Genomic DNA, 12,473 nt, shown 5'->3' on the forward strand with positions numbered 1-12,473 from the left:
GGTGGTTATTCTGCAAACCTACTTTGTGAGTCCACTTACCTGTCATCCAGCGATGTCCTTTCACAAGTAGGCCAGGCATTCCCTTTATTTTTCTCCTGAATTGAACTCCTGTTCCTGTATCCCATGCCTTCATTTTGATTAGTTTCCTCCCTGTTTTGCAAAGGACATCCTACAACAAGATTGTAGACTGTAAATCACTTTCTTCATTGTCCATTGTCTTCTAGCTTCTAGATTGCTGTTGAGAAATGCAAGGACTTTCTGATGCCTATCCTTTGTTTATGAGCTCCCCCCATCACATTCTGATCAGTTACAGGAATTTTAAAAAAATCTTGTGTTTAAAAAAATCATGATGATGTGCTTAATGTGGGCATATTAAAATCGATGCAGGTGGGCAGGTATGCATCAGTGGACCCTTACAGTCAACAAACTTAGGACTTGTCACTTTAGGAAATGTTTTGAGTTTGTTGTTTGATCCTCCCCCCACCCCCGTTCCATTTCCTTTATTTTTTTTTTTATTCTGGAATTGCTTTTATTTGGCTGTTAGATCCCCTGGATTAGTCCTCTAGCTTTCTCACTCTTACTGTTCTGTTTTCCTTCACTTTGTTTTTTGGCTGTACATTTTGGGCAAGTTTCTTAACTTTATATTCCAGTCCTTCTCCTGCATTTCCAATGATTGGTTTTTAAGTCTCCTGTTGTTGTTTGAATAGGTGCAGTATCTTCTTCCTGATGTTACTGTTGTTAAGGTCTTTTCATCTACTCAGATTCAAGAGAAGAATCTTCCAGTCTCAGCCTTTAGATATAAAGCTGGCTTCAGATGCTTAAGATAAATAAATAGATAAATAGAAATAGATAAATACTGAGAAAGACAAGCTATAGCTCTGACCTTCCTCTATCACGTCATCTTGTCTGTCCAGGTTTGAGGTTGAGAGTTTCTTCTGTTTGGTTTCTGCTGGACTCTATAGACTATAGAGCTCTCTGAAGAAGGAAGGATACACACGTTTCAAGTCTGAAATTTTTTCCTACCTGATCTAAATGGCTCTATTTATGTGTAACACTTTTCTAAAATTTTGAGGATAAATGTATCCATTCCTGGTTTCAGCATTGATGACTTCTTTCCTCCTTTAGTACTTTGTGTTCATCTGTTCTATTTTGGGAATGGAAGCTTTGAAATCTTTAGTCATGTAGGCCCCACCCAAAGCTCTGGTTTATCTTCTGCTTCAGTAATACCGTTTTCTGCTTTTTTATTCTGTTTTCTACTTTATCGATTGCCTTCATTCAAGTTCATAATTCATAATTTTTTTGTTAATGCCGACTCATTTCTGAGCTCATGTTTTTCTGAAGTTCTCTTTTGTGTAGTATACCTATCTTCTTAAGTAAATATTTGCTCTGATTCTATAGTCTTCCTTCTCTTGAGCCCCATAATATTTTTCATTTGCCTGGTGGATTTGGATTTTTCTGTCTCTTATCCTTAGAGACTGAAGTCTATGCATATTCAGTATCAGGTATTGCCCTGCATTCTTTCTAGAGACTGAAATGAGTCACTGTTTGACTCAAGTCCAGATGAAGGAAAAAGGTTAGCTTTATAGTAGATAAATTTGCCAGTTGGAAATTCATCTTCCTATGAGGCCTAGGAAAAGAGCCAGCATCAGCTCCAGAAGTAATCAAAGGGAACATTTGTCTCAGAACCAGAGACTTTTTTTTTAAGGTATTTGGTGTGGCACTCAGTAATTAGCAAGATCATTGTCACTTGGCATGGCTGCCCATATCAGAAGCCAGCTGGTAGTGCTTTTTTCCCACATATTTTCTGGGCCAGTCATTATGGCCACATGTAAATTAGAAGTAAATACAGCCAGAGATTACTTGTTCAGTTGGAGCCATGAACCCCTTTTAAGGAGTCGAGTGTATTTTAAATGTACTCCAACGCTCCCTGGCTTAGTTCACTCCAGCCGTCATCCCTCTGAACAGGGAGCAACATTGTGAGTCTATTGGGGTCTCATTTACTTATTTTCTGTCCACCTAATTACAATTTCACATGAAGGGAATGTTGAGCCTTAAAGGTTCTCCAACCTTCCATATTGATTCTTTCCAGTATATTTCTGGAAGTTTAAGCAATAGCTGGGATCCATCTGTGGCTTCTAGGGTTGATTCAGGGTATTTCCTTTTCTTATATTCAATTGGTTATTTTCCGTTAATCTAGCACAGAACCATGAGCCTATGTAGCTTTCTTACTTGTAAATGGTATTTTATCTATCCATTTTTTAAAAAATCATTTTTTTAAATTGACGTATAGTTGATTTACAATGTTGTATTAGTTTCAGGTGTACAACAAAGTGATTCAGTTATACATACATGCATATCTATTTCTTTCAGATTCTTTTCCCTTATGGGTTATTACAAAATATTGAGTAGAGTTCCCTGTGCTGTACAGTAGGCCCTCGTTTGTTACTTATTTTATGTGTGTATATATATATATACATTTTGAACTATAGGGAGGGATTTTGAGGTAATTCATACCCAAAGACTGTAAAATGGATGAATGGGCAAGTCAACAGGTGACAAAGCTCATATTCTGCAAGTGAGTGGCATTAGATGTAGTTTTGCGGTTTTGAGAAGAATGATATAGATTAGAAGTCATGCCTAGAATGGAAAATGGGGACAACTAGGGAATAAGAGAATGGGCAATAGTGACAGCCAAGGGCACCTGCGGTTAATGGAGCTGACTAACACTGCTTTGTGGTTTCCTGTACCTGGAGCTCAAGCAAAGGAAGCAGAGAGTTACGGTGAGGGCAGGCTATAAGAATTGCAGGGCAGGTATCTAAATACTTGGAAGAGTTCAAAGAGGGATGAATTTCTTTAAAAATTCCGTGCAACTCTGTAGTTGGCAGTCTGGGGCTCTGGGAAAGCAGGACACAAGATGTCAAAGTAATCCAGCTTACTTGGCCAGAGACTGAATGACATCATTATTTAGGATACTGTCTTTTTTGTCATCACATCTCTTCCCCCATGATTTGTACAGTTTTGTAAATAAGCTGGGAAGTAAATAGGTTTCATAAATGTAATTTTAAGACATTGCTCCCCGAGAGAGCTATTTTATACCCTTTGAGGGTAGTATTGCTTAGCCCTTATATTTTAAAGAGTTAAGTAACCATATCCCATCTTACAAAAGGCTCTTATAATGTAAGAATAGGTTCAACATACACTTTTATGAATCTTCTAGTGTTATACACTGTTATCTCAGAAATAAAGATCTCTTCGTCTGAAAAAAAAAGGTTTAACAAAAGCATCAAAACTCGATATGTCTTAGATGCTTTAGGGGAAGACAGTTAATGGTCTGTCTTGATCTTCTTCTTCAAAATATGAAACTAACAATCTGTAGTATCTACTATGTAGCTCAGGCATGTGTCACATAAATCAAAACTAGGGGCACATCATGAAAGTTTTATATGGATGAGAGCAGCCCAGGGTACTCTGTTTCAGGGTTTGGGGAAAGAGTTACTCTGCAGAACGTCTGACTTGCATCCTGCTTCCTGAAGGACTTTCTGAAATTTTTGCTTCAAAAAACTCCAAGCACTTTCTCACTGTTAATTTTTGTACACTTGGAGGGTTCATCTATGGAAAGGCCCTGGGGTGGGTCCTGGTTCAGGTCTCTGCTCCATCATTTCCTGACCACATGACTGGGAACAATGCATTGAGTTTCTCATCTATGAAATGAGTTGACAATATCTGCCTTAAACTGTATGTGAAATGATTGTGCCAGTGCTCGGCATCTAGTAGGTGTTCATTAAATCCCAGTCTCCTGCCCCGCCCCCTTTGGCTGTCAGCGGTGATGCCATATGGCATATTTGTCACATCCATTTCGATATCCCTTTCCCGACGGCAGGCTGGGTGCCCAGCAGTCACCTTTTGGGCAACTCTGTGTACTCTGATTATTGAAAATATTTTATGGTTTTATCGGTTAATGATTTAGCTCGGCAGAAGTGATATTGGGCCAGCACACAGAGCGTGAGTCTTTTAGAATAGAATCTCGCTTGCCTGCTTGTTTTGCTTTTTGGTTATCATTGTTTATATATTTATATATTATATAATATATTTATATATTCATCTGTCCACTCCACATATAATAGAGCAAGAGGATGTGAACTGTCAATACGTGAGAAGGAAAAGGAAAAATACAAAAGTAGGGGTGGCACAAAACGGTGCCAGAAATAAGTTCAGTACAAAAGAGTGCGCCATAGGGCCCTGTAATTTTCCCAGGGTAGGCTCGGCTCTCTGGCACCCCTCATGAAAGAGGAAATACACTCTGTGGATGTGTGCCTTTCTCCTGGGCTGTTACTTAAAATCACAGTGTGATAAACAGCAGGTATTTTTCCCGCTAAAACTGGGACTGAGGAGAACATCACTGTTGTCTTAGGGCAGCTATGGAATTTTGTGTGGAATGTTAGACCAAAATGTGGCTTGACAGCTTTACTTCTTATCTATTAATAAAAATAGTCACTCTAACAGAAAGGTAGAGGAAGAAAATAGGAAGGTGCCACGGTTCTAAACAGCTAAAACCTAAAGTGATTAAAACTACAGCATGAAGGATAATACACAGAGACAGGATAAAACTCAGAATGTAAGGTTCAAAAATCAGAATGTAAGTTGCTGCCAAACCTTGATTGTTTCTTAGGAAACAGTTCTTCTGAGGTTATGTGACTTGCTCAGCATAATCCAGCTAATAGAAAATAGTGCCAGAGGATTTGGCAAAGACTTGGGTTAAATATCCAACTCTGCCATTACTTAACTGCTCAAGACTTGGATCTTGTGATCCTGGTTCATAACTTTTACTATTATGAAGAGTATCCTTTGGCGATAGTTTGAAAGTATTCCAGTGTTATCTCACATGCTGCTGAAACCAGAAAGTATATTTACAGACAAAAGCTCCCTGCAGGCAGGGGCAGGCTCAGTTTTATTCATTATGCCCTTAGTTCACTGTAGATGTTCCATAAATATCTTTTGAATAAAAGAAAGAATATTGTAAGATGGTATGAAAACAACCTAAAAGTGAAAAATTTTCTTAAAATGAATGTATTTTCTTAAATTCTTAAACTGGAAAAATGTCCCCTTCTGGACTAAATTGCAACGTGGAAATTATCACATAGGTCTAGCATCCTCTCCCTAAGGATGTCGAGAGGCATTGAGAAATGTACTCTTCCTCATACGTGTGGAAGTCTGATTTACAAAGCTCCCCCCTCCCCCAACCCAAGTACTTTACTTTTTCTTGTGACCTACTCATGTCTATAACTTTGGGGCGTCTTGCCTTTCTTTAATCCTGAAAGTGGTAACAAGTTCCCTAAAGAAATGTAAACATGGAACACATTCACTTATGTCTCATCTGGGACTGGGACTTGCTCGCTGCTCTAGGGCTGGTTCTGCCATTAGTGAAGAGTAAGCTTCCAGTCATCTCTCTTCTTCAACCCGCACGGTTTCTCATCTGCTAATGGGCAGGGTTGAACTGGGTGTCTCTAAGACACTTGATACTATTATTCTTTTTGCCCTTTGTCTATAAACTGTCAGCTCTTAATTGTGAGTCACTCAATTCCTTTGTTATTTAATGACAGGGCGGCTCTTCCCTCTGCCCACTCTCCCTATCTTCACAACTTGAAATCACCTGCCCAAAACATCTAGCTATCATACCAAGTTGGATTCAGACTTATGAAAATACATCAACTGATTTGGATGAATGGTACAGAAGTCCTCCCATGAGATGTTAGATGCTCCCTCCCGGGTTCCTCTTTTCATTAAGCTGGTAGTTGGCATTTGGTATAGGGGATTTTTCACTTCCTGTGGCCAAAGGTACTTCACTCGCATATGCTAGTCCTCCGAGGCTGACGGTGGGTTTTCCTATCCTTTTCCAGGTACACAGCTGCTCCTAGCATGACCGTGATCTGATCAGCAACCACGAGAACCTGACTCCCGTGTGGGGTGCCTTAGTGCTGGGGCCTGGTCACCGCCCACAACTCCAGAGCTGCCATGGCTGCTGCCTCTACGTCCACCCCTGTCATTTCACAGCCCCAGGTATGTGATTCAAACCTGCATAGGCTTGGGCTAATCATAGTTTTGTTGAGTATTTCAATTGAGTTTCAGAAAGTGTGTTTCACTTTGGAGATCATGTGTCTCCTTTGAAGTATCGTTTGCTGGGGATTTTTTTGAAGAGTATTTTTGTGAGGGAGGTGCTTATGGTTTTCAGTGCCTAGGGTGTCTGGCCGTTACCGTAGGCATCAAACTCCAAATCAAGACAGTCAGTAGTAAATCCTGCTGTTGGCTTTTTTAGGGTTTATTTCGGAACAGATCTAATCTTTTTTTTTTTTTTTGGCTGTGTTGGGTCTTCATTGCTGTGCGCGGGCGTTCTCTAGTTGCGGCGAGCGGGGGCTAGTCTTCCTTGCAGTGTGCGGGCTTCTCATTGCGGTGGCTTCTCTTGTTGCGGAGCACATGCTCTAGACGTGTGGGCTTCAGTAGTTGCAGCATGCAGGCTCAGTAGTTGCGGCACATGGGCTCAGTAGTTGTGGCTCATGGGCTCTAGAGTTGTGGTGCACGGGACTTAGTTGCTCCATGGCACGTGGGATCTTCCCAGACCAGGGATGGAACCCATGTCCCCTGCATTGGCAGGTGGATTCTTAACCACTGTGCCACCAGGGAAGTCCAGAACAGATCTAATCTTACAACAAGTTTTCTGAATGTCGTCTTGATGTCCTCCTCTTATAATGATGATTATTTTGTCTTGACCTGTTCTAGTAACTTTGAGAAGAAAATGCAATTCCAGAAGCTTCTGAACCACAGTAATATGAGTTACTTTTTCTGTCCAGTGAAGAACAGTCACATGGCAGGAACATTGTTCTCACTGTTTTACAATCTGATCTATTCAAGTATTAACCGGACTCTTTCAGTTTCAGCAGGCAGCGTGGTATAGCGGGGAAACAGACTTTGGAGTCATTAGGCCTGTGCTCACATCTCAATTGCTGGATAAGGTGCCTTAGTCAGGCTAACCTCCCACAGCTTCCATTTCTTCTTATGTAATCATCTTTCACACCATGGTTATGGGGATTAAAGGAGAGAAGCTATGCAAAGCACGTAGTGCTCAACAAGTGTGGTTTCCCACTTGCTCTTCCTTTATCTTCTTCTCTTCCTTTTGGGCTGTGACCTCTGATCGCATTCACGAGAATCACTTTTAGGCCAAGGTTGAAGAAAAAAATACACCTTTGAGAAAAAGCCATATTGATTGAAATTTGAATCATTATGATACAAAATATTGTTCCATACTTTTTTTTCTTTGTATCATTTTGCAGGCTACTAAATTTTGTATATACTTCTTTTTTTTTTAATTGAATACAAGTTTTATATGATATGGGAGCCTTCATAAGGAAATGGAGATCTGAAGAAACAGACCTATGTATTTTTATACTGGGTGGGGTTTTTTAGAAAAATTTTTTTGTTTTTTTATTGAAGTACAGTTGATTTACAGTGTTATGTTAGCTTCAGGTGTACAGCAAAGTGATTCAGTTATACATATAGAGAGAGAGAGCGTGTGTGTGTGTGTGTGTGTAAAGAAGGGGACGGAGGGAAAGGAAGAAGGAGAGGGAGAAAGGAGAAAGGGGCATTTCTACTTGATTTACTATAAATGCTTTTCCTCTTCTCTGGAAGACCTTGGAATTTTATCATATGGAAAGTCATCGCTGTTCCTTAACATTATAAAGTTTGTGGTATCATTTTCCAGGATGTTTAGTGTTGTCACCATCATGTGTCTTTCTGTTTCTGGTAAATAGATCATTGCCTTTTCAACACCTCATTTACTTTGGGTGTTTGGTTTCCATTGCCCTCAGTAGTGTTCTTGGTGCCCGAGAGACAGACATGGTAAATGGGTAAAAAGATTTACTGCCTGTTACCTGAGGTCACCATTTCAAAGTCCACTGCAGCTGTTCCCTCGCAATGACTATTCTTAGCCTTTTGTGGAGTGAGTTAGGCCCCAGGACAGGTTTTCTGGACAGGGCATTCCAGCATCCCAGTCTCACTGCTCTCTTTCGTCAGCATTTCCAACAGCATCATCTTATCTACACATCTTCCCTCTTACACAAGCTACTATCAGCCGGTGAGTAATGTAAATATTTTTAAATGACTCATTTAATGAAAATGTTTAGCACCGCCCTAGGTAGAAAGAGGTCATATTTAGTATAACCACTTGGGGGAATATATACTCTTGTAAAGTCTCTGTGGGAAAGTAAATTGGTCCAGTCACTCTGGAAAGTAATTTGACAGTATCTGTTAAAATTATAGACCTTTGCATATGCTCTGTTGCCATCTTGGTACCTATGTTAGAAACACGTGAGTCCAAGAAGATGTGCAGGAAGATATTCATTGACGCATTCATTGAAGGCCAAGAAGTACAAAACTTTCTAATATCCAATAGTAGAAGGACTTAATATAGTCGGTCATGTTGATATGATTTTAATACTGCAGTTAAATGACGGATATCTGTCTATCTCAGCACAGCTCTGTCTCCTCAAGATATCTAGTGGAGTGAAAAGAAAGCAAGATGCAGAATGAAACTTACAGGAAGATATCATTAAAACTGTGAAACAAGACCATATGTTTTTAGGGATAAACATATGGTACATTATGTAAATGGGTATAGTGAAAAATCTGTAACACACATTGTCAACGGGAAAGAGATTGTCCCCAAGAGGGCAAAAGTTGGATCTTGGGAGATGAAAAATCCCTCCACAGCTTAACCTTGCCTGATGAAATCCTATTCCTTAGTACTTAATTTCTCCTTAGGGAGAATTTGAACTTAATTAAAATTTCCTCCTTGAGCGTCACCAATAGAAAAAAAAAAAAGTTAAGAAACACTGGTCCAGAAGGATACACAAGGCTCTTCAGTCACATTGCGTAGGTTCAAACCCTGGCTCCAGTATTTCGTAACTGAGCCTGTTGGGGGAGAGGAGAAAAGGTATTCACTCTCTCAGTGCCTTGGTTTCCTCATCTGCAAAATGAGCATCATCATGAAAAAGTCAACTTCATAGGATGGTTTTAGGGTTGAAATGAGATCATGTGTGTAGAACTTAGAACAGTATCTGACACATTGCTCAGTACATCTCAGTATTTTTCAGCAAGCACTGTGGCAGGCCTGGGGATGCAAGAGTTAAATAAGATAAAGAAGGCTTTTGCCCTGTCAGAGTTTATAAATGTAGTGGGAAACACACAGATAAGGAAACAAAAAATTAGAATGCTGTGTCACAAATGCTATGATACAGGAAGTATGGGTGCTCTGCAGGTAAAGTGGAACAGCAGAAAAGACGTGTAGAATCAGGGAAGGCTTCTCGAAGGAAGACTGCCAGGTTGGGAGCTTGTGAACGAGGATGAGTCATTCTGGTAAGGGAGAGGAAACAGCCCGTGTGAATGTCAGGTGTCCCAAGGAGAGAGCTCACAGCATTGGGATGTGAGTTCAGGGGTGGCTGCAGTAGACTGGGGTATGAGTTTGTGAGCAGTGATGTCTAGAGCCAGCTCTGCCAGCTCACAAGATCTGATTGTTCAACTTTCAAAGGAGTTTCGTGAGCCAGTTGACTTCATGCTTATAGCCTGAAATCAGCCAGGGTGGAGTATTTACACCACAGAAATTGGCAAACACAGGCCCTCATTCCTGAGCGCCCATTGTTAAATACTTATCGGCATACTTAAGGTTGTAGAAAAGGTAGATGTGTTAGATTACAAAGTTGGAGAAGGTTTTGCAGGGTCTCGGAAGCCAAATGAAGGTATTTAACATTAACCTCAAACAAGCCTGCGTAGCTCGTGTGCCTTAGACCTGGGTTCAAACCTTGACTATTAACAACTGCGTTGAACCAATTAATTAATGAATCTCAACCAGGGAAATGAGTCCCATGATTCTCACCATGTGTTGGGAACAGTAGTAGCTTCTGATAGTTGGGGGAACTCAAGCCCTCTTGGAAGGAGTCGGCTGTAAGCTGGGGTGTTAGGTCACAGAGAGAGGCAGCTTACCCTTCCGGAGAGATGCAGATCATTGGGTCACTTGGTTCCCAGGATCCTCTCGCCCATGATGAGCATCTTGATTATATGTCAACTCTTCACATGTAATTTGTGCAGTCAGATTTTAATCCGAGGCTGATTTGCCCTTGCCCCCAAGCCTGTATTCATGTAGTCTCTCCTATTATCAAGTTTTCCCCAGGTTCAGAGAAGGTAAAAGTAATTTAAATACAGCATCTCCTTAGGCAAGGCGTAATAAGCTGTTCACTCAATCAGCTTCACCCGGTATTGTCTGGCACATCAACTTGCATTCTTTTAGAGTGAATTCAGGGACCTGTGCAAAGATAAACCCACATTCAAGTGTGAAAGGCCTGACAATCCTTTCCTAAGACAAAAACAACAATTTAAAAAAAAAAGCTTTTGGTTTTGTTTGGTACTCTATTCATTTGGTAACAAAGAGCATTTTTCTAATCAAGGCTGCCTATTACTAGATATAAACTAATTAATATGAACAAAATAGCTGGTGATTGTTTCCAACAATAATAGGGAAGAAAGGTTCATTGTCACTCTTGCTGGAATTGCTGTTTAGTCAGTGAAAGATACGCCTGGTGCTTTGAAGTGGGCCAAGTTTGTATTCCCTGCTTGACTCCTGCCTAGACTGTAAGATGGAGTTTTGTTTGCTCACGCTGGGAGAGACAGCACCTTGTTCTGAAGCTAGATGAATACTGAGGCGAGACTGGGCTTAGCCGCAGCAGGAAGGCTGTGTTTGGAGCTGCTTTATAGTTCCGCTAGTCCGGATAAAGAGCATCCAGAGGAGGCTCCGGAGATGTTTGCAGACAGGAACATGCTCGTGCTTTGGTTAAACTAATGTGCTCTTACCCTGCGGGGATGGGAGGGGATGGAGGTAGAATAGGTAACCAATGACCATTTTCTGTTTCTAGAGCAATGCTGTTTAGCAGGACTTGAACGGTGGTTCATCTAGTTACTGTGGGTGGAGTATGGATTAAAAGTTTTATTTTCTTTTTGAATGGAGGGGTCAATAGTTCAATCCATGAATGGGTGGTTTGGGCTCTCTCAAACCGACTGGTATTAGAGATCAGAAGAGGTGTTTAAGAACTTCAAAGGCGTTCGGATCTCACACCTGTGATTCCAGTAAGGAAGGAATCTTTGCCATCAGTATTTTACACGGTATTTCATTCTGTCTCATTTGCTAAGTGGCTGTCTTGGTTTCAAGCCAAGGAAACGAAGATACTTTGATCCCTTCAAGTGATGTCCCATAGCTTTCATTAAAGATGTGAATTTGGGGTGAATTTGGGGCTTCCCTGGTGGCGCAGTGGTTAAGAATCTGCCTGCCAATGCAGAGGACACGGGTTCGAGCCCTGGTCTGGGAAGATCCCACATGCCGCGGAGCAACTAAGCCCATGAGCCACAACTACTGAGCCTGCGTGTGTAGAGCCTGTGCTCCGCAACAAGAGAGGCCGCGATAGTGAGAGGCCCGCGCACCACGATGAAGAGTGGCCCCCGCTCGCCGCAACTAGAGAAAGCCTGAGCACAGAAACGAAGACCCAACACAGCCAAAAATAAATAAATAAATAAATTTATTTAAAAAAAAAAAAAGATGTGAATTTGGGTAGATGCTCAATGTCTTCAACTTCATCAACAGATTTGTTCCCCTAGGTCTTACCCAGTTCTCCGATATAACTAACAAGTAGGTCTCTACTTGGTGTCTGCTGGAAGACAGGTGTTTTTGAACATCATTACTAATAGGTATTTAGAGGTTTTATTTCTGATATTAGAGAGTGGATACATTTAGATTGAAGCAGTTGCATTCCATGTTCAGTGGGTTGTGTTTTTTGAGATTGAAAGACTTCTGTTTTGTTTTTTTTTTAGAACTTTGTATTATGCAGTTTTCAAACATTCACAGAAATCAAAAGAATAATATAATGAATCCCAATCCCCATAGCCATCACTGAGATTCAACGGTTATTAACATTTGGCCAAACTTGCTTCACCTTCTCCCATTTTGGGGGGATGAAATATTTTAAAGCAAATCCTTGGCATCCTGTTATTTTATCTCAGTCCTCATACATCAATATGCATCTCTAAGAAAGAATTCACTTATATAACCACAGTCCCGTTCTTACACATAGCAAAATTAAAAACAACATTTTAATATCATTTTCTACTCGTCCATATTCAGAATTTCCCAATTGCTTTTCTCAAAAGTGTTTTTGCAGTTGGTATGTGAAGTGTTATCTTTTAAAAACACTGATTAGATCAGTTTACTCTTCTGCCTGAAACTATTCAATGACTTTTTAAGGTTTAAAAATGGAATTGTTGCATGTGTTAAATTATCAGTCCCTAAAGTAAGGGATCATGGCTATCTTGGTAGTAACTTTCTTTTGGACTAAAGTGTAAGCAATTACTTGTAGTATGAAGTGTGTTTCCAGTGCCACATA

General features: G+C 40.5%; 1 protein-coding gene across 4 annotated transcripts in view; it reads left to right on the forward strand.

Annotated features, from left to right (window-relative positions):
* Nucleotides 1–12,473, forward strand: part of LPAR1 (lysophosphatidic acid receptor 1) — a 160,351-nt gene that overhangs the window by 69,270 nt on the left and 78,608 nt on the right. For all 4 annotated transcript variants that reach the window (XM_068552994.1, XM_068552995.1, XM_068552992.1 and 1 more), the window contains exon 2: nt 5,898–6,057. In XM_068552994.1, coding sequence (XP_068409095.1) covers nt 6,013–6,057 — 45 coding nt within the window. In that variant the 5' untranslated portion in view covers nt 5,898–6,012. The remainder of the gene's footprint in view (nt 1–5,897; nt 6,058–12,473) is intronic.

This window comes from Eschrichtius robustus, chromosome 10 (genome assembly GCF_028021215.1).
Source record: "Eschrichtius robustus isolate mEscRob2 chromosome 10, mEscRob2.pri, whole genome shotgun sequence".
Lineage (NCBI taxonomy): Eukaryota > Metazoa > Chordata > Mammalia > Artiodactyla > Eschrichtiidae > Eschrichtius > Eschrichtius robustus.